Here is a 20,797-nt window from a genome sequence, read left to right on the forward strand (position 1 = left end):
AAATATTTTGTCTATTAACATCAAGACCTTGTCATCAGATGCGTAAAACTAACATGAAGGTGACCTGCAAAGGATTTTTAAAAGATTGACTTGTGCCATTTTTGCTTCTTTATAATATACAGAAAGCCTGAAAGACTTTCATTTAAAGTTGCTTTTTCTGCTTCTGATGAGTGTTCGTTTTTATGCACTTTTCATGAGAATTGTTTGAAGTGACTTAATTAATTTGTGTAGTTGAGTACTGCTGTAGGGTATAAAAATTACATCTCTTCTATGTTAATCCCAAAAGGAGTTAAGATCTTCGTTATGTTATGCTTTTGGTGCAAATCTACCTTGGAAAGTTTGCTTGTGTTTACAAGCTACAGTGAATTTTGGTTAACTATACAAAGAATTTTTCTTAAAAATGAATAATGGTTAACAAACCAACTGATGCCAAATAGGTTCTTTACATACTGCACTTTTCTAATGATCTGTTTAAAACTTCAGTGGATTAGAAGAATAGACATGGTTACTATATTATACCATGAAATGGTTAAATATTATTGCCAGTGTGACAGAACCATGGAGATACCATGCAGATACACACTACTGGTCATCCATATGACTGCACTTTTAGCCCACCACTGTGGTATCGGAGGGAAAGTAAGAAACAAAGATAATCTAACAGGTCTTGGCTTGTCTTTTGACAGAAAAATGCCACATGCATTCTTAAGCTCTTTTATCACATGCAAGCTTTCAGGCAAAAGTTACTAGCGTTCCAACAGGCAAAAGTTGACCAGACCTTTCTAAATTAAAGGAAGAATTTGTACATCATGAAATGTAAGTAAATTCCTCATCCTACATTTAACATTTTGCTCTATAAACTTAAAGCAGCATTCAAATAAAGGACTTTCATACTAGATATACTTACTGGTAAAATGTTGAAATAGCTGGCTGTGAATCAAACTCAGCAAGAAGTGCCTTGTGAACTCAATAGTGTAAAGCTTTCTTGGTATTATTCTATGAAGCCAAACTTTTGGTTCTGCAAGTGGAGAATTTGGAGTTTGCCTTAAATATAAGCAAGGATATTTTAAGTCTTCATCCTTTTTTTTATGGTCAAAGTATTTTAAAGAATTTTGAACTAGCTTCTGCTGAATTTCTTAATCCATTAAGTCTGCAAAAACTTTAAAACAAAGCAAAAGTATCATCTTGAGTTTCCTGGGGGATTATGTAGGTAGGTAATCAGTTATATAAGTGTGTCTTAATTTAAAAAAAAATTGAAAAATTTCCTTCATGATTTTGTTTAAGCATACGTGTCTTTGCAGTGATTTTTGAGCTTATTTTGATTTGGGGACTAATGAAGACTTCAAGATTCCAGTGTGTGCTAGAAAAGGAGTATTTCTGCTCTTCCATTCCAAACGGTATGTTAGAGGTTTGTATCTTGATTACTGAGAAGGTGAAAGTCACTCCAAAAATTATATTTGTGCTTTAGTGCTTAAAATTTCTTGGATAGGAAGGCGTTTCACTTCTAATTTATGTTCTGGACTCAAAAGTTGATATGTTATTTATCAGCTTGAGCTTATTTGATTAGTTTAATAGTGATGAGGTGGGATATGCTCCTTAGTCCTAATAAATGTCTGGTCACAGAATGATTGCGCATAGTTCTGGATGGAATTTTTTGTTCGAGAAACTTAATTGGGGGGCAAAAGTGAATAATAGTATTTTTTTTAAGTTAATAATCTGTATTGCACCTTTTGCCTATATTTAAGTTATTTTACTTCTGAATTAATTCATACCACTATATCTTTAAAATCTTTCAAAAGAAACCCATTTATTCGCCCTATGTTCTATTTAATTTGCTTTAGAACTTGTTACTGCTACTTGAGGAAAGATGACTTGTGCACGGTTAACAAATCAGTGGTTAAAAGTTAGCACAATATGTAAGCATATAACTTCATTTTTTGTGTGGGAGAACTATGTATACATAGCACAGGTCATTTGACATTAGTGCCGACAAACTTTGTACTATACATACTGTTGTGCTATCTATATGCCACACTTTATGGAAAATATTTTACAAACATTTTAGGACCCGATACAAAGACCACTGAGGTGAATTGGAATCTTTCCATGTATTTCATTGTCACTATCTCTTCTACCTCTCTACCTTGTAAAGCCAGTTGCCTTAGTTACTAAGCATCTAACTGCAGAATACTCAGAGAAAAATTAAATAAAAAATTTAAAACAATAATAAAAATAATCCAGAATGATTTTTCTGTACATAAAAATGACCTGACTTTTAGAGACTAATCTTAGGGTTCAGGATTAGTAGCAAGTATTGTGTCCTGTTAGAAAAAGCTGGGAAACTCCTCTTTCCAGCAGTCTAAACTTCTGTCAACTCTCTGCAATCTTGTAATATCAGACTTTAAACTGGTTGTTGGTTCAGAACTGAACATTGCCAGTCCTAAATCTCAAACCAGTGTAATTTTGTTTGTTTAGCTAATGGGAGTGGAAATGAAAAAGTGACTGAAGCTGCTAAGAGGTTTGGAATGTTAGAATAAGTTTCCATTGGATATATCAATGCCAAGAGGGCAGATGAGTTGGTCAGAGAAAGATAAATATAGTTCATTACATGGCTTTGCAATTTATCACATGGATGTCACTGATATTTTACTATAATTGTTGAGTAAGAGCAACATGTAGCCTTCGTTTTCCAACTCCTGAAGATTTTGTCCTGTGGAAGCCTTCCCTTTATTTATAGATAGTCCTAAAATAAATCTCATTTTATTCTTATCAAAAGGATTTAAAATGTTCAAATATGTACTGCTTTTAGGATCACACGTTGAGATCAAATTAGGGTTCCATCACTCATCCTCATTTCAAATCTTGAAGAGGGGGAAAATCTTGGAATATGAACTGGTATTTTCCTTAGGTATTCAAGCACATTTTTCTGCTTTATTCTCTAGATTTTCCAGAAGGCCTGACGTCTGTTTTATTTGTTGTAACGAAGATTGGGGTTATCAACTCAAGTGTCTTCAACAGCCCAAACTTGAAATCTGTCACCAGTCTAGCTCTAGCAAACAGCGGCATCACAAGAATTGAACCTAGAGCCTTTTACGCTTTCCATAGTCTCACCAAACTCAGTTTATATAAAAATAATCTGACTACAGTTATGGGTTCTTGGCTTTCCAAACCAGGACACTTAGAAAACCTTACAGTGTCTCAGAACATCATTCAGGAAATAGGCCCCCATATGTTGTCTAGTTTCTCTAACCTGACAACCCTTAATTTAGCTAACAACAGAATTCATATGATTGTGGGTGGAAGTTTGAAGAATCTGTCTAAGCTAACTTTTATTGATCTGTCTGGTAATAATTTATCTACCTTAACAAGAAATTTGTTCAGTGGGCTGATGTCTCCAGTAATGAAACTGGGGGACAATCCATGGAACTGTTCCTGTGAACTTCAAGATTTTGGATTTTTTTTGCAAGGTAATATAAAGCGTTATTTCAATCACCCAGAACACTTGGGCAACTCCAAATACATTCAGATAACTGGGAGTCTGTAGCCAGATAGCTAACTGAAGTGTGAAACTTGTTAGAAGTACTTTAGAATGTAAGGTCTGGCTAGTAGTGTTCAGGATTTCACTGTATATATAATAATTTGATACACCTTAAAGTATCCTTACCATAAATTATTTCCTTACTGTATTATTATTTATAGTACTAAGTATCAAAGTTGGGGCTACCCATGTTCCAAGATCATACCATGAAAACATAACAAACCTGAGAGAGAGATCTGAATTGCATAGTGATGGTAATTTGTTTCATAGTGTCAGAAGTATGTAAAAGGGGGATTGTGAGAAACTCTGGTAGTATAATATTGGGTCAGTGTTTGGAACAAAAGATGGTGTTTTCAATGAAAGTTGAATCAATTGCAGAAATATGGTACACAGTTTAAATATTACCTTCTTTCAGTTATTTCATACACTATTCCATACCTTCTGATTACTGGTGGTTCTTGGCCAACAGCTTAGAGAAACAAAATTCTTAAATGTTTGGATGGACTTAATCAGCAAACACTCCGGTGTTCTAATAGTTCAGCTGAATTATGTCTAATGCAGGTGAAAATAGTGTAGTGGATAACAATAGAAACAATGCATTGTATCATCAAAATTCGAGATGGGAAAGACTTACTAGGTGATGTAGACCATCCCCCTTCTGTCAGTGAAGGATTATTTCCTTATGATACACTTGAGATCAGAATCAGAGGCCAAAATGTTAAAACTTGAGTGCATTAAGTTAGGTACCTGAATCATATTTAGTCACTTAAATAAGTGGCCTGGTTTTCAAAGGTGCTAAGCCCCTGCTGCTCTGTGGGTACTTCAGCAAGCAATGGTGAGAGCCCAGGATCTTAAGTAGTCACAGGTTAGTCATGCACATTTGTTTTTACAGAGCTGATGAATGCTTCTGTGTTGGAAGATGCTTCATCTGTGGTGTGTCAGAGCCCACAAGCCCTGAAGGGAATTCCAGTTTGGAACATCTCTGACTTTAACTGCCCACCGAGTCTCATATCACCATCACTTGAGAATTACTTCTATAAAGTTGGATTGCCAGTGATGCTTCTATGTTTAGGTGTGTTACGGTGCAATTTTCAGCATCTTATTTCATACTGTGAAATGAATTTCAAATACAGGCTCTTAAAAGCGCTTCCCATCCTGTCTCTTCACCCCCCCCCCAATTACAGCAAGGGGTTACGCCCACAAAATGTGCACCTCTTTTCAAGAAAGAGGTTGCCTTGTTCAATGGCATGTTAATATGCAAGACAAACCCTGAAAACAGTCACAATTCCATTGCAGAAATAATGACGGTGTTTTTTTTTAATTTCCTTGTCTCTTCAGAAAAAATAATTCCTTTCAAATGTATTTTGAATGTATTTCAGTACTTAATGCTGTAATGTATACATTATTAGTATACTTAATTATGTAGTATAAGGGTACTCATCAAGTAAGAATTGTATTATTCCAGAAACAGATAGTTTGGGTAATAATAAGCCATTTGCCATATTACCCAAAGAGATAATGAATAAAGCATATTTATTATTCCAGATAAAAAGAGGCTGGGGGAAGTTTTTAAAATATGAAACCTGCTGCAGGTGCAACTTAATATTTAATATATTGTGTAAGTTAAAAAGAACATGCAAATAAACCACGTGGAAGATTGGTTCAATAGAGGATGTGCATAAAAGCAGAATTTTATGTTTAAAATAAACTTTAAAAAATATGAATTTTGGTCGGGGAAACTTACAAAAGAAATACATTTTCTTTGCTTTAGATCAGTGGTTCTCAAACTTTTGTACTGGTGACCCCTTTCAAACAGCAAGCCTCTGAGTGTGACCTCCCCCCCTTATAAATTAAAAAAAAATGTTTTAATCTATTTAACACCATTATAAATGCTGGATGAAAAGTGGGCTTTAGGGTAGAGGCTGACCGCTTGCGATCCCCCCATGTAATAAACTCACGACCCCCTGAGGGGTCCTGACCCCCAGTTCGAGAACCCCTGCTTTAGATTATTAGCTTTGGAGAAACAGTTCCATTTGTATTAACACAAATGGATGTACAATAAAACACAAAAACATTCTCAGTAAGTTTTTTTTCAGTTTTGCCACTAAATCAGTGTGTGCATTTATAAACAACATCAATACCATCCTTTCTCAATCTGGAATGAATTGATTATACAATTCAGCTCTGTCTTTAGGAATTTTTTGTCCTTTCCACAAATTCTCCACTAATTTTTATTTGATTTTTTTTGAAAATTGTAACTGCCTATCCGTTTTGATGAATTGTAAGATTATTTGTTTGAACTATTTTTGCAGTGTTTTTTTCATTTCTTTTGCTGCTTCTCCTGCTCTGGAAGGTGAAACAAGATAAAAAGCAAGTGCAGCCAGATAAAGAAGCTACTGTTGAAAATAGCCATGAAACACTAACAGGCCACCTTAACAGGATGACAGAGAGACTGAGGAGCAGAGGACTGTCAGATGAAAATGTACAGACAACTGTGAAAATTGACAAAACCCAACAAAATAGAATGCAGAAAACTCGTGCAAAATCTGCCTCACCAATTATGTTGAGAACTGAGTTTCAACACAGTAGTTCTCAACACCATAGACCAACTGATGAGAACCAGGAGGAACCCAAAACCTCTTATACAGTAATAAATGAACAAGCCTACATGAAAAATGAAGACTGCAACAATGTTATGGAACTGTGGTATTTTAATAGCTTGCAAGATTGCAATAAGAAGGCTATGTGTAGTCACAATGCAAACACTTCACCAACTGAACTAAGCATAGAAACCCCCCAAAAGGATCGTTCGGAACTGTTAAAGCAGTCATTGCAGGACCATGGAATTTCAGAAGTGTGTTGGAATGATGAAATTAAAGGAAGTGGTAATACAGAGAACGCTGAACCTCTGTTGTATTTAAGTGTTGCTAGTACAACTGAAGAGTCACCCAGTGTACCTGGCACTGAACAAAAAGGTGCTGTGAGTAGAAATGTAAATATGAGGCTGTGTTCTTTGAGAAGAGTTCTTACTTGGCCGTATGAAAAATGCAAAAGGTACGAAAGTCAAAACACTTTAAATTATGAGGATTTTTTCAAGGCACATTTCTGTATGCCCACTAGTGATCCTGGTGTCCCAGCAGCAGTCAGGAAAACAGAATTCAAAGATGAACAAAATCAGTATAATCTCCATCTACATACTGTAAAGGAACAAAAGGCAATTCATGATTACAGCAGTGGTAAACCTGAGTTAAAGAGAGAAGCAAAACCAGAAAACAAATTAGTATCTCCACTTAAGAAAGGAGCCAAGCAAATAACCACAATGGAAAATGCATGCATCTCAGTGCCTGGAAGAGGATTCAGAGGCTCTGAGACTGTAAAAAAAAACAAGAATAACAAAGATGTACCTTCGCAGGCTGGATTCTGCAATGACAATCTTGACTCACCAGCATCCTCAGACAAATCTGGTCACACCTCCTCCCCATGTGATAATACATTACTCAAAAATAATGAATACACCTTCATTGATCTTTTGCATGAAGTCGTGGAAAATCGTGGGAGGTGGACCAGGCAGAGGTGGAAACAGACCCATCAAGTGCAAATTGCTAGCCACTCCCCAATGAAATCAACGTAAACTCATTGCACTCCATCAAAAAATGTTCCATGTGCTATGGGCTGCCTGTTTAACCAAAATTGTTGTATAACATTTCAGTCGTGGTGAAACATGCCAGACTTGACAGTACTGGAAGCTGAAATCCTCTATTATACATACTTCAGGAGCAATGCAGACTGCTCCATACTGCCCTTCCAGAATGCCTTATCCATGTTTTGGAAAAGCACCTCTAAGGATGAGAGGGGACTTTTCTCCATGGCCCAGTCAATTAGTGGTGCCAAAAAAGGGTGACACATGTCATCAAGGTTTTTGTGATGTGATCATTTATTTACAAGGAGCTTGACTGAGACCCACCAAACTCATTTCATCTAGGCAATCAAACCGCTTTCAGATGAGTAATGAGTTTTGATCATTAATCATCTAAGGTAAATTTTCCAGAAATGTCCAAGAGATTTACGTACTGAAATAGATATGACTTAGGTACCTAAGTCACTTAGCACTTTTGAAATTTTTATCTCTAGGCTGGTTTTGCACCAGGGATGTAGAAAACTCCAAATCCCATTACTCCCCTCCCTGAAATAACCCATATCGTTACGGTTTTGATTCAAGCATTGCACTAAGTAGGCAAATTTATAAATTAGCCCTAGAATTTTCCAGCTGCCTAGAAACCGATAGTTCATGGCGTATGGAGCCTTTCTGCTCTGGTTATTGACTAGCTCTACTCATTGGCAGAGACCATTAGTAGCCAGGATTGTCAATCTGGCATATTCATGGGCACTAAAAATTAATGTAAAATTTTCAGTTTACTTGCACAAAAAATGAAATAACATGTATCATGTCATGCTAATAGGTTATATCCCCTTAAATGGATTGCTAATTGCGTGTTCTCTCTCTCGCTCTCTCTCTTTACATATATATATATATAAAATAAAAAAAAATCCTTACTACTAATAATGCAAAGATATCTCATGAGCTACAGTGGTATTTTATATGCACCACACAGCCTTTTTGGTAGGCTTTGCTAGGTTTTACACACTGTATTTTCAATTAATAATTTATAATATGACTAATAAACCATGTAACTAGAAATGTTTGTCTACAGTGAGCCATTATATATGGCCGATCTTCTGTAACATTAGATCTTGTTCTGCAGTCTCTCATGGATTTTCATGTAAGTGAGAACTGCTAGTTGTTAGTTTGTTTGCAATTACATCCAACAAGACACCTGCTCCATTTTTATGCTTGTATTTGCTCTGATTTAGGGCTGATGGCAAATCACAAAGAAATTATTCTGCCTGTTTGGATTTGTTTAGAAATATTGTAATTCCTTCTTGTTATACAGCTGGCACCTGCCTTCTCCCCACTCCACAGCCCCCGCCCCCCCCCCTTTTTTTTTTGCGGAGTAAGGATTTTGCTGAGAGTAGATTTAAAGTAAATATGTTTTGCTGTTAGGTTCACAAATACCATTCACTCACTCAAATTTATCAGTCTCTTTTCATTATTTAATAAACATTATTTCTGTTATATTTTACATTTTAATTAATGTAAATTCAGTTTGTTGTAATCTCCAAGAATGTGAATTTAATACAAAAAACATAGGAACCACCATTTGCATGGTGCTTACATGACCCCAAATGTACAATGCATCCTTGTACAAACAATTTATTCATAATGTAAAAGCATTAACTTCCACCAGCATTTATTAAATATGGGTAATCTCTAGCTGTAAACATCTCTTTCCCAAGGCAGGGGTTTTCCTGTGCTGTTGGTTATGGATGAAGTATGGAGTGTCATCTCTGTGTTTTTTGTATTTTGTTTTTTCTAATTCTTTTAAAATGTTACCACTAAGCTTTTTAATGTTAGTTTTGGGAACAGTCTTATTAATTCAGGAGATCACCTGTTTGAACCTGCCTCATGTTTTGTTAATCTGTAATGAATCTTAACATGGATGACTGGTCCAATTAGTGAACCATGTTTTCATGAAGCATAAATACTCTGACAAGTGACAGCTTTTTGTACTCAAGGGAAGCTGAAGTTTTTAACAGAAAAGTCCAATGCATTTCTGAAGATGAACTGTAAGTTCCAACTTTTATTAATTCTAGCAACAAATATTTGGATTTAAATTGTGCTAGGAATTCAGTGGGAAACTAGACTTGTCAGAAATCAAATATTGCATAAATATTTTCAGGCAGTGGTCAAAATGTATTCAGGTGCGATTTCTGTAAAGTAATAAAGTATGAAATGAGAAAGGAATGCTCTTGTGCATAAATGGTGTGTCATGAGCTGAAATTATCAGGAAAAAATAATATTGAATTATTACTGTAAAATGTGAACTCAGAAGTAATCCAAAAGGTTGCATGTCATATTTATGGAAATATTGCAGTTGTAGTGAATTCATTCTTGAGTTTCCCAAGTGTTCTAGGTAGGAAAACCTCTTCTCCTATTCAGGAAAGGCATTCCTGTTAGTCATAGAAGGGGTATATTTTTTTTTTAAGTAGGCCATATACAATTCAATACACAATTACTGTGCTAACGCTTGTAATCTGGGTAATTGTGCACATAAACCATAATGTATCCTTTTATTTGTGGAGCTGTAGTAACTGTCAATTCAAATTTGGCATTTAATTGCCAGCCCAACTTTTTAAAAGGTAGGTTGAGTGTAATCAATTTTTTTAATGAAAGAAGACATACATTTGCAGCTGCCTGAAACTGAAATCTACTTTCCACAAGACACTTTTCCCTCTTCCTTTATAGTTACCCAGAATTACTACAGTAAAGTAAATATCAGAATCAGCCTTCCTCAGAAAAATACACTGAAGATTAGAAATATTTTCAAAGGTGTGTGTGTGTGCGCGTCTAACTAGCTGTATGAAAAAAACATGCAAGTATTAAACCTGACTCTAGCATATTTTTGTTTTGGCTAATAATAGTCATATTTTTACTTGTAATATTTTTGAACAAGTTAAAAGATGAGTTTATAACCAGTGCAAATAAATCCCATGCCTGGAGTTATTCCAATATGTAGTCAGGTTATACAACACAAATGTAATTGTTTATATTCCCAGATGCTGAGAAAATGCCAGCAGTATGCTTTGGGAAGAACATTAATTGGCAGAATTTATATAGCCCAAGATGTGTGCTGGAACAGGGAATGGCTGGTGATATAGAAAACAATTCAGGAAATAAGTTAACATAACATGTTAAGATACATCATCTAAATATTTTCATGTTTAGTGATATGGTATCTGAATGTTTTCTACATCAAATGAGAAAACAAATTTTTCAAGAAAAATGATGTCATATTACAGTATATACAATCCCCATTTATGATACATGGCAACAGCGGTCCACACAGAGATTGGCCAGTTACATAGTGCTCTTTTCCGTTTTACTAGCTGTTACATTGCCTCAAGAGAGTTAAAAATACCCAAAATATTTCCTTAATATTGATTTTCCATATAAGCCATTATTATAGTTGCCATGGGGATGTTATGAGATGAATGGGATTACAAATGGGGCAGGGTAGCGGTCGGCAAGGCAACTGCTCTCTTAAGATATGGTGCACTCTATGAAATATTTGAAAACCCCTGCTCTGTGTGCGCATCAGCTAATAAACTACCTATGAAGAGTGGTGATATTTACTGAATTAATAAATATCATGGTATTCTACAATATGAATGCAGAAACTTTACTAGAAACAATCACCATCTAACTCGTATTATCACAATGTGTCAGTCAGTAGTGTGTATGGCACTTAATGTTGCAGAAAGTTGTACAAATATCAGAGCAATGTTAAAAAGAACCTTTGTTTTTAAATTTTCCATACCCAAGGGCCCTTTTTAATTAAATTACTTTTGTAAGCAGTAATTGATATTAAGGGAGACTAAAACATTGTTACAGAGAAATGAAAAGATGCCAAATACTCCTCTTGACGCATAGCCTATTAATCTATAGTATCCCAATAGATATAGAGCAACTATAGGAAGTAAGTCAGAATACTGCAGGTTTAAAAAGATCCTCAAAAAGAACTTTTTCTAGAATGTGTGTGTGTTTTGTAACTGGATTTTGTGTGTGTAAATAGGTATTTTGGCTCTTGCTAGTTTTCTTCTTCTGATTTTCCTGGAAGTAGCCCAGTCTTGTCCTCCAATCTGTAAATACTGCTCCACGGGGCTAGCAGAATGTGAACATGTCTCGTCACTTCAGGAAGGTAAGCCTTTATTCCTCTCCTGCGTTCCTGTTGCTACCAATTGATAGACGAGAATAGTAGTTAGTGGAATTCTGAAATTACATGTTGCTTTTGAACAGTGGTGTTTTATATTTATAAGAAATAGGTCTAGAAGTAAAAATATATTCACTTGAAAACTATAAAAAGGAAAAAGCAATTGCCATATAAAAGACACATTATCCAGTCCAGGTTGTGATGGAACCTATGAATACAGTAGTAGGCCATATGCCAAGTACAAAAGGATGGATATTTAGGAGAGCAGCACAGCAAGGTCTGTCTTTGAGTAGATCAATTTCAGTCATTGTGGTCTGATCCTCAGCTGTAGTCCTTTGTATTTGTCCAATGTAGTCTCATCCCAGGGCTGGTACCCAACTTAAATTAGAGCAGCCTCTTGTCTTCCTGTAGTTTAATTCCTAACACGTTCTTTATACCTCAGTCTTACCAGGTTTGCCAAACTCCACAGAGAAAATACTATTACGGCACGGAAACCTTAGCAAGATACCACCACTGTCTTTTCAGAATTTCCCCAGGCTTCATTTGCTCTCCATAACTGGATTTCTGTTCTCTTCGCTTGCAAACCTGACCTTTGTTGCAAAAGACATCAGCAGCCTGAGGAGTTTGGATCTCAGCAGTAACTGCCTGCTGAGCTGTGGGATTGAGCCTTTGGCTTTCTCTGGTCTTGGAATCCTCGAGGAGTTGATTCTTACAAACAATGCCTTGGATACGCTGAAAAGTTCTTGGTTCTTGGAGATGACCCTGCTCACCAAACTCCTCCTTTCTGACAACAAAATTACATATCTTCCTCCAAGAACTTTTGAGAGTTTGGCTAAGCTGAACGAACTCATTGTGTCTTCCAATTTCATTCAGTATCTTTCCATGGACACTTTTTATGGGCTAGCATCATTGACCAAACTGGACTTATCAAGCAATGAAATCCTGTTTGTTAATAACGATGTTTTCCAGCCTTTGCAGGCCTTGACGCATCTGTGGTTGTTTAAGAATAAGATGACTGCACTGGCCAGCATGCCAGACTCTCTTACCTCCTTGTCACTTAATGAAAATCCTTGGACCTGCAACTGTCATCTGGTGAGCTCCATGCAGTTACTGAAGGAGAAAGTTCAGACACCCAGTGGCCTAGTTTGCAATAGTCCACCGAGCCTGAGGGGACGCCATATGTTGAGTGTCGGGCCTGAAGTTTGTGCTTTTCCAACTCGCACAGAAAATCTACCACAGGAAAGCACTTCAAAATTTAACTCGCTCTATGGCTTCACAGGTAAACTCTAGCAATGCAACATAGTTTGGAAGCTGTTTGTTTGCATTGTTCATACTTCACATTAATCTAAAGGTGTAAATATTATAAAAAAATCTTCCATTTGTATTTGCTTAGCCTGCTTTGTGAGGCCTTTCTCATGAGCACCCAGTTCGCAGTCCTTGGGCAGGAGAGCCCCAAGCCAGGAATGGGATGCATTGTGGAACAGTGGGGAAGGGGAGCTAATGGCTTGGAAGGGGATGATGCAGATCCTTACTGAAAGTTCAGGGGGTGTGGATGGACTATCAGGTGGAGCTGCAGAGCAGGTGCTTTACAGAGCTGTGTGGTGAAAAACTTGCATGAAATCTGCCTGAATCGTGCTTGGTACTTGTGGATACTATTATTATGATTAAGCACCAAGTTCACATATAAACTTAAAAAATATAGCCATGAACGTGGTCTGACTCTCATCCTGTCTCCTGCAGGAGGACTTTTCTTCAGTTTCGTCATGTGTCTGATTGTCTATTTCATCACAAAACACTGGAAATATAGCAGAGTTGCTAATCAGGCAGAGGATGGACACATCTTACAGAAGGACTCTGTGGAAGAGTTCCCAAGGAGCGTGACCAATGCCCCTTCAGTATCCTCACTTCCTCATAGCTGTGTGATAAAAGCAAGTACAACAAGGGGCTTTCAGAAGGAAAGTGAAGCTGACACAACAGAAAAAGCACTGTGTGACCATTTGAACAACACGTCCAAATCCAGCAGAGAACATTCAGAAACAAGTTCCCCAGTGAAGATGCCTGGAGTGGCCGTGCTGCCGGCTCACAGTCCCACAGGTAAAAAGATCATGACGATCTGTAAGGATGGAATGGAAATTGAAAGATTAACTGAAAGTCCAGACAAAGCCACAAGCCCAGCACTCCAGCAAGTGGGCAGCAAAAATGTGGAGAGAGCAGTTGAAATCCCCAGATGTGTCAGTGCACCGGGCTTACTTCCTAATGTGGAGAAACAACCTTCTCCAAAAAGGGACCATGGTTTGCATTGCTCATCATTCAGCCATGAAAAAACAAGCCCGATGAGGGAGTGGATGGAGAATAGGGAACCTGGTAAGTTCAAATAAAGAGTAACAATGATTACTCGGAAAGAAAAGGAGTACTTGTGGCACCTTAGAGACTAACACCTTTATTTGAGCATAAGCTTTCGTGAGCTATAGCCACAAGTCCTCCTTTTCTTTTTGCGGATACAGACTAACACGGCTGCTACTCTGAAACCAATGATTACTCAGAAATGGTGGTGGGGAGGTTGGGCGTTTGTCACTTTGGAACGGGAAGAGGATAGGCAGCAATAGCTCTCGTGTGCATTTTGCTATAGTAGCCATTGCTCAGAGGCCCATTGCTCTGCAGAGTCTCAAGGGGCCTGCTGTTGAATGAGGTGGCCCATTGTAATGGAGACTGCTGCAAGAAATCTGCTACGACTGCGGAACCAGCAAGAATTCTCAGTGATGGCTACCGTACAATGGGAATGCTGATTCACTGAGCATCTTCATCCACCAGGATTTGTATATTTCCCTATACAGTATTAGGGTAAAGTGCTTTCAGCTCCACTGGTGAGGCATCACTGGAAGAAAATTTTTCGCTTTTAGAATTATGTCCTTATTTAAAAGAACGTGACCTTTTATAAATAAATTATTAAAATATTGCATGGCAATTACATACTTCAATCCCTATAACAAATCTAATGTGCTTTCTGCATTTAGTTCCTGGGTTCCGTTTCCAGTTCAAGTAGGGGGGTGGAGGGGTGCATGTGCTCAGTCCACACACTTGTGAAGCAATGCCTTTTCATCGGTATGCAGAGGTGTTTGTGTATTTCTGTGTTACAATTCAGTGGAGAGAAGTGAGATTTGTGCATATGATTAAAATATGTATTTACAATATAGATAAGTGCAGTATGTCAACTTTGTTCCCTCTGTTTTGCAGCCTTGGTGAAATATTTTGAAACCCAGCGGGAAGGGCAGGCTTTGAGTCCCATTACCTGGTTTTCTGGTTCTCAGTGTTCCCGGACTTTGGTAAACGTAGTTTCTCCAGCAGGAAGTGCTACACATATACAAACAGGCAGAGACCGAATTCACACCACCTCTAACAAGAGAAGTAAATCCTGGAGCCCCTTTCACTTCAGCATCTCCAGTCATTTAACAGAGGCTCATGGAGATAGTGCATCTAGAAGAAATTCTGAGAATGGATTTGAGGCCAACTCGGTGCATTCAAGAAGAGACACAGACTGCGAGACTTTATGTCGAGAACATTTTATAAAGAGTGAGTCCACAGATACTACTGAGGACAGATCCAAAGATCAAGGAATGAAAGAACCAGATTTGCAGAAAGACATCTATCTCAAGAACTGTTGCATTGCACAGAGTGAAAGCAACAATCAGGGAGAGACTACGAACACAGGGGATGTCAACCTCACTCCAGAACCTGAAGCACGAGCCAACTCCCCACTTTCAGATTTAGCCAGCCCTAGAGAATATGCTGGTGCCAGCAACCCAGATAATAAAGGCATTAAGCCTGCAGTGCAGGGCAAATTAGTTAGCCCCTTTCTTGGAAAAGAAGGTATCCATCCCCAGTCTTTCTATAATAATGATAGATTGAGAGAAGAGAGGCCCAGCTGTACAATACCCAGGAGTGAGAAACCTGACAAAGAATCTTCCTTAAAGAATAATAAATTAACAAAAGAGAGATTTTGGAAATACCATACAAATTGCTGCAATGAATTCCAGCCCTGCCCAACTGCTCAGAAAGTATTAAAAGAGCTGAAGACTGCACTTCTGACTTCAAGAGAGCAATTAGATCTGTCCACGCAGGCTCCCCCCTCTGACATGGATCTTCTGAAAGGTAATGATAGACTCACCATTAACCTTTTAGTTAAACTTTCCCAGAGAAGGGAAAAGCAGAGGCCAAAGAAGCAGCCCTGGAAATGACTGGAGATTAGTCACTACCATAAAGTGTAGCCATGCTGCAGTACCGTATAGGCTATGCACTGCTGATTTGGATTAAATTTACACCCAATTTTATGAAGAGGTTTTGCCTTCCGCAGCTAACGAACATCAGTCTGTGGGACTGCTCTTGCGGCAAGGGGGATCTGTGTGAGCTAATGCTAGGAAACAGTCTATGCCCTGTGCTGATGCTTGTGGCTGCTGGCAAATGAAGCATATTGCATAATAAAAGTCCTGGGCAGCAATGAGACTATGCAGGCTCTCTCTGCTTAGCATTATGCCCCAGCTCACCGCTGGCAGCAGTGTGCGCTGCAGGCCAGCAAGTGATTGGATGCCACTTGCCATGTATAATGTCAGGAGCAGCAGAAATCAATTTTAAAATACAAGATTTTAAAAATTTTCATGCCATTCAATAGATGTTTCCCCTTTCTGTTCTCCTTAGATCTGTCCATCAGCTATACAAATGAGTTAACGTTTGTTTTAGCACCTTGAAAATGTAAAGCACCACCACGAAGGGAATTTAGAAGTATTTCACCTGTAAGTGTTTTTAATAAAAGGCAATATATTTTCAGTTATTCAGTATATAATTAATTTTTGGAAATAACTGCCAAATGATGATGGCCAGCAAACAATTTTGTGAAACTCGACTATGAAGTATGCAGGTAAGGATAGCTTCAGTTGTGATCTATTGTAAGACAACAGGGGCTAATCATCACTATATTTCAGCTACAATAATCATCAGCTAGACTCAGGCAGAAAGAGTATTTTAACACACAACTTGAAAGGGTTTTACATCTCCTTCTGAAGCATCTCACTCCATCTACCACCAGAATATTTGTGTCACTGGTTTGTTGCTATGAATTGGGGACATGTATTCAGACACTTGTTACCAACCTGTAGAAACTGTGATAAGGAATTTTTAGCAGAATTTATAATGTGTCGTGGTGTTTTGTATTTAACCTAAATCTTACAGAACAAGAAGTGACCACAACTTTCCTTGCCCAGTATATAAACAGTGAGGAGCCACTAACAAACAAATGGGAAAAGGGAAACAATAGCACTTTGCCAGATGCACACGCTTCCTTTGCTCCTGATGGAATTTGCCATCCAGAGTTGCCTGGAGATGACAGTAAAATTTTTTGTGGACTTCCTCAGACAATAACTCTGCAGCTGGGCCAACAAACCAATATATCTCACCAAGAAGCTGGTGCTGAATGCCAGTCTTTAAGTAAGGCAATTGTTGAATCCATCAATGAATTTCAAGGGAGCACTGAAAAATGCATTGTAAAAGATCAGAGCAGGACGGTGGATAGTTTGGAGCAACTGCAGTTAGGAAATGCCTCTGTAGGTGCCAATAATCTCCTGTCCAGAAGATGTGGGAATGCATGTAATGAACATGTTGCCCAGGACTGGAAGTCTTTGGATGCAGAAACTGATTCGGATGCACTGACACAAACATATAATACTATCAATGAGCATTTTGCAGGAGGTGAAGAAGGTTGTGTTCCTGCATCTCCAAGTATTTTACACAGAGAACTCTGCCATGTTAAATCTCTACAACTCAGCGCTATGGCATCTGTCTATACTTGCCTCCCTCTCAGTGCAGATGAAAGCACCCTGGCGCCTGACTCTGAAACTTCCAGTCCAAATATTAGTAAAGTTCCTTTATTGGACGTTCACAAAGTTGAACGTAAAGGTGTAGCAGACAGAGAGCCCAACTGTTATTTCTCAGATGAGATTATTTCGGAGCAGAAAATGCACATTTCTCCAAGCGAAGAGAAAAGTGTAGGCGGACTGAGAGATGCAAGTACTGATGCTGAATTCATGCTTAATGAAAATGAGGGAGCTCAGTTTGATATAGACCAGGAGAAAACAAAGGCATTTCAATCTGACGGTACTGAGCACAATTCATATGAGTTAGTGAAAGTTAGCTCAAATGACACAGACGGCCAAAAGAATACTAGGGAGCTGTTAGCCCCCCGTGACAATTCGAGGATTGAAAATAAAACCTGGCATAATACTGACAACCGTCCTTGCAGAAGCTGCTTGGGAAATGCCTGTGCTTCTATAGCAGCTGATCGTAATGAATGTGACAATGCAGAATGCAGAAAGGAAACTGGCCCTGAGTCTCTCTGCCAACCTGCTGTATCAAAAGGGAGCAGATCCTTTACAAATCCTTCTCTTACTGTTTATGAAAGTCAAGCAGAAGAAATCAGTGTTGCAGGCTATGATGGTACTTTTTCTCACTCACGCCAGGCCTCCAGGAATACAGGAATTCAGCAATTTACTTGTAATAAAAAGGACAAGTTTCAGCTCCAGAATATACAGGTAAATCCAAAAACAGAGAATGAACCAGATATGAAATATTCTAACTCTAAATACCCCATGTTAGTGGCTGGCAACACAGATGCTAAGCTTTGTGTAGCAGGAGACAACCCCTCTGCCAGTTCATATTTAGAAAGCAGACAGCCCCTGGAGATTGGACTACATTCTAAGACCATTCGTCTGCCAGAGCAGTCTCACAGGTCTCTTCTGCAACAAGGTTCTGCACTTTCCAACCCATGGAAGAAGGAATTAGAGCAAAACTGGAATGAAAGTCCATCAGGAAAACAACTCAAGAAAACATATTGTTCTGTTTTCAGACTACCTACCGAAGGCTCATCTTTTGGGAAACTTTGCCAGAATTTAGACTGTACCATTGAGCCTCCTGATCTGAGCAAGGGAACATTCCCCACTACCCTACTGACACCAAATCCATATTTATTGGGACAAGAAACTGAAATACATGCAAATGGAGGGTCTTGGGCATTCAACCCTCAACTGATGGATAAAGCCACATATTTAAGTTGCCTTTATAATCCAAAGGCACCGAGGAAACAAGCAAATGAACTAAGTGTACTTTCTAATCTCCGCTATTGTAAAATTTCAGCAAAAGTATCCTTTGGTGTGGAGGAGGAGGAATGGAGGTCAGTGTCTCAAAAAAAGGAAAATGACCCAGATCAATTAATGAGTAACCATCAATATGAACCTCCTCCTAAAAAAGAAGTCACCACAGATAGCGACTGATGTAAGTATACTACCTGACTTTGGTAGAGCTTTGCACAGCTAAAATGTAATCAACTTGTAAAATGAATGGGTTTGTGTATGTAAATGAGGACAGTCAAAGATGACTCAAAAATACCACTACTGTATTGGTCTGTAGAGATACACGTAATGCTTTTCTATTACACAGTGATCTTGTACATCACTCTGGCCCTGTGTTTTCAGTCTGTTGTCTGTCTTTCAGAAATGTAGTTTCAAGATACCTGTGTATATAATTTTTGATCTTGAACTAATCAGAAGTGTTAAACATCCCATGAAAAACATTTAGTGGCATGCAAGTTTAGGCCTTACATTTGATGTACTCAGTGTAGTAATGTACCTCAGCCAGGTGCAACCTGTTCATAGATGTTTTGGAATTAACAAAGCTTACCTGCTTTAAAGAAGGAAAGGGTAATGCTTAAAGATCATGGTTTGTTTTTCTTAATTTTTAAACATTTTTGGAAGCCTGTGATTGTAAACGTTTCCACTTAGTTTTTTCCCTCTTTTCCATTGTGGATAGACAATGTTTGAATGTTCTGGAAGATGGACTTTTCTCTTGATTTTTGAACAATGAGTGGTTTCTTTGGGTGACCAAGACTTTACATACTGTATATAGGGGGGAAATATAGGGCAAATTGGGTTGGACCATTTAATATGGATGGTGCGACGAAGCATCTCTTTATCAAATGACTGGGGTAAAATCTTTTTTCTGCACGTAAGGATTAGATATTGCCCTTTGTATCTTTACTTTAAGGATTTTAATATTGTTGGTATTAGATTGATTTGGGCTGACATTTGACTGGAACACAACATTCATACAAAACATTATTAAATTAGGGGAGGGAGTTTTGAAAAGATCTGAATTTTTTAAAAAAAATCACAAAACATATCGCACAATTTTAGAGTGCTGCAAAATGGGTTTGGTGGCCTATCTGCGTTTTGGGATTTTGGAAGGGGATTTCTAATTGACCTCAAAATTACAGCTCACTTCCCCTTTCCAACCCCTTCAAAAACATTTACAAAAGTCTATGCTGTTGCTGCATGCAGCTGTTTCATTGTAACTTTATTTTTTACAGACCAGTGTGAAGCATCTTCACATATATTTGTACAAAAAAAAATCTCCAGTTGGCTGTCTACAGTGTATTTCAGAACATTTCACAAAAGAGGGTCCCATATGTGGAAAAACCTGGAATTGTAATATGTAATTGCTAATAAAAATGCATGCACTTGGGGACCTGGAGGAGTGTGAATTCCCTTCTGGGAAATGAAGATGTGACAGGTTTTTCAGACATATTTTACACACTTAGTCAAAAGGGGTTTTTAATGGGAAGTACATATGTTCTGTACACATTTTTGGCTATTCAAATTTCCCTTTAAATGTTGATCTACAAATTTAGTCCATATTTGCAGTATAAAACAGTAAATGGACATGGAACATGCAAGGAATTAAGTTGGCAGTAAATCTGTAAATGTCATTGCCATCTCTTATTTTGCTTATTTCTGCATTTTCCCCAGAGTCACTGGTTTGTTTGTTAAGCACAAACATACTCTTCAGAAAGTATGTGTGGTGGTGATTTGCTAGAGATTAGCCGCGCTAGTTCAATCAACTTCAGAGACTCTCTCCTTCTCACTCAGTAACTTTTGGACAACTGATGGGTAACCAAACGTGCACAAAACTCGTATCCTGCAGTGTGTCTGGCAATATTTTAGATACGTGTGGTTACCACAGGAGTGCTGCTATCCCCAGTGCCTGCCTTCTGGCTTTCATGGCATGTAATGTTGAGAGTTCCCATCTATACCATCTGACTCTTTTCCATTAATTTTTCTGAAATATCAAGTAACTAGACTTGCCCTACTCAGGCAATTATTCCTGATCACTCCTGGCACATTTCTTAGACCTGAGCTATTGAGGAAAAGCAAATGAACAAGCTATCCTTCTGAAGACATTTGTATTTTCCGAAAGACTGACAATATTACAGCCTTCATTATAGGGTATAAATTATGTATAAGAAAATTAACTGCTTTCTAAAACATAGGTAGGTTACTTCCTCATTAATCATGCAGGCATCTTTCCCTGTTGTACAGTATTTTTAAAGAGA

At 38.0% G+C, this 20,797-nt stretch overlaps 2 protein-coding genes across 3 annotated transcripts; both read left to right on the forward strand.

Moving 5' to 3' along the window:
- The first annotated feature begins 665 nt into the window (after nt 1–665).
- Nucleotides 666–8,039, forward strand: LOC311531955 (uncharacterized protein). The gene is made up of 5 exons (XM_084649865.1): nt 666–816; nt 1,302–1,397; nt 2,943–3,467; nt 4,431–4,610; nt 5,851–8,039. Exons 1-5 carry the CDS (start codon nt 810–812, stop codon nt 7,167–7,169), a joined length of 2,127 nt encoding a protein of 708 aa, XP_084505991.1. The 5' UTR covers nt 666–809; the 3' UTR covers nt 7,170–8,039.
- A 92-nt stretch (nt 8,040–8,131) lies between these two features.
- On the forward strand, nt 8,132–18,859 carry LOC311531954 (uncharacterized protein). 2 transcript variants are annotated; one of them, XM_084649863.1, is made up of 6 exons: nt 8,132–9,223; nt 11,230–11,355; nt 11,810–12,646; nt 13,108–13,731; nt 14,602–15,516; nt 16,591–18,859. In XM_084649863.1, exons 1-6 carry the CDS (start codon nt 9,217–9,219, stop codon nt 18,681–18,683), a joined length of 4,602 nt encoding a protein of 1,533 aa, XP_084505989.1. In that variant the 5' UTR covers nt 8,132–9,216; the 3' UTR covers nt 18,684–18,859. The 2 variants fall into 2 exon arrangements, with proteins under 2 accessions (XP_084505989.1, XP_084505990.1); XM_084649864.1 differs by having other exon boundaries at nt 8,133–9,223; nt 13,108–13,461.
- Nucleotides 18,860–20,797: the final 1,938 nt, after the last annotated feature.

This window comes from Lepidochelys olivacea, assembly GCF_965140295.1.
Source record: "Lepidochelys olivacea isolate rLepOli2 genome assembly, chromosome: 16".
Taxonomy (NCBI): Eukaryota; Metazoa; Chordata; order Testudines; family Cheloniidae; genus Lepidochelys; species Lepidochelys olivacea.

Excerpts from the sequence above, each read along its gene's own strand:
- LOC311531955 (XM_084649865.1), top strand. Across the intron at positions 1,398-2,942 it reads CTGCTCTTCCATTCCAAACG|ATTTTCCAGAAGGCCTGACG; the intron begins GTATGTTAGAGG and ends TTTATTCTCTAG. Across the intron at positions 4,611-5,850 it reads AGTGATGCTTCTATGTTTAG|TGTTTTTTTCATTTCTTTTG; the intron begins GTGTGTTACGGT and ends CTATTTTTGCAG.
- LOC311531954 (XM_084649863.1), top strand. Across the intron at positions 11,356-11,809 it reads TGTCTCGTCACTTCAGGAAG|TCTTACCAGGTTTGCCAAAC; the intron begins GTAAGCCTTTAT and ends TTTATACCTCAG. Across the intron at positions 12,647-13,107 it reads CTCGCTCTATGGCTTCACAG|GAGGACTTTTCTTCAGTTTC; the intron begins GTAAACTCTAGC and ends TGTCTCCTGCAG.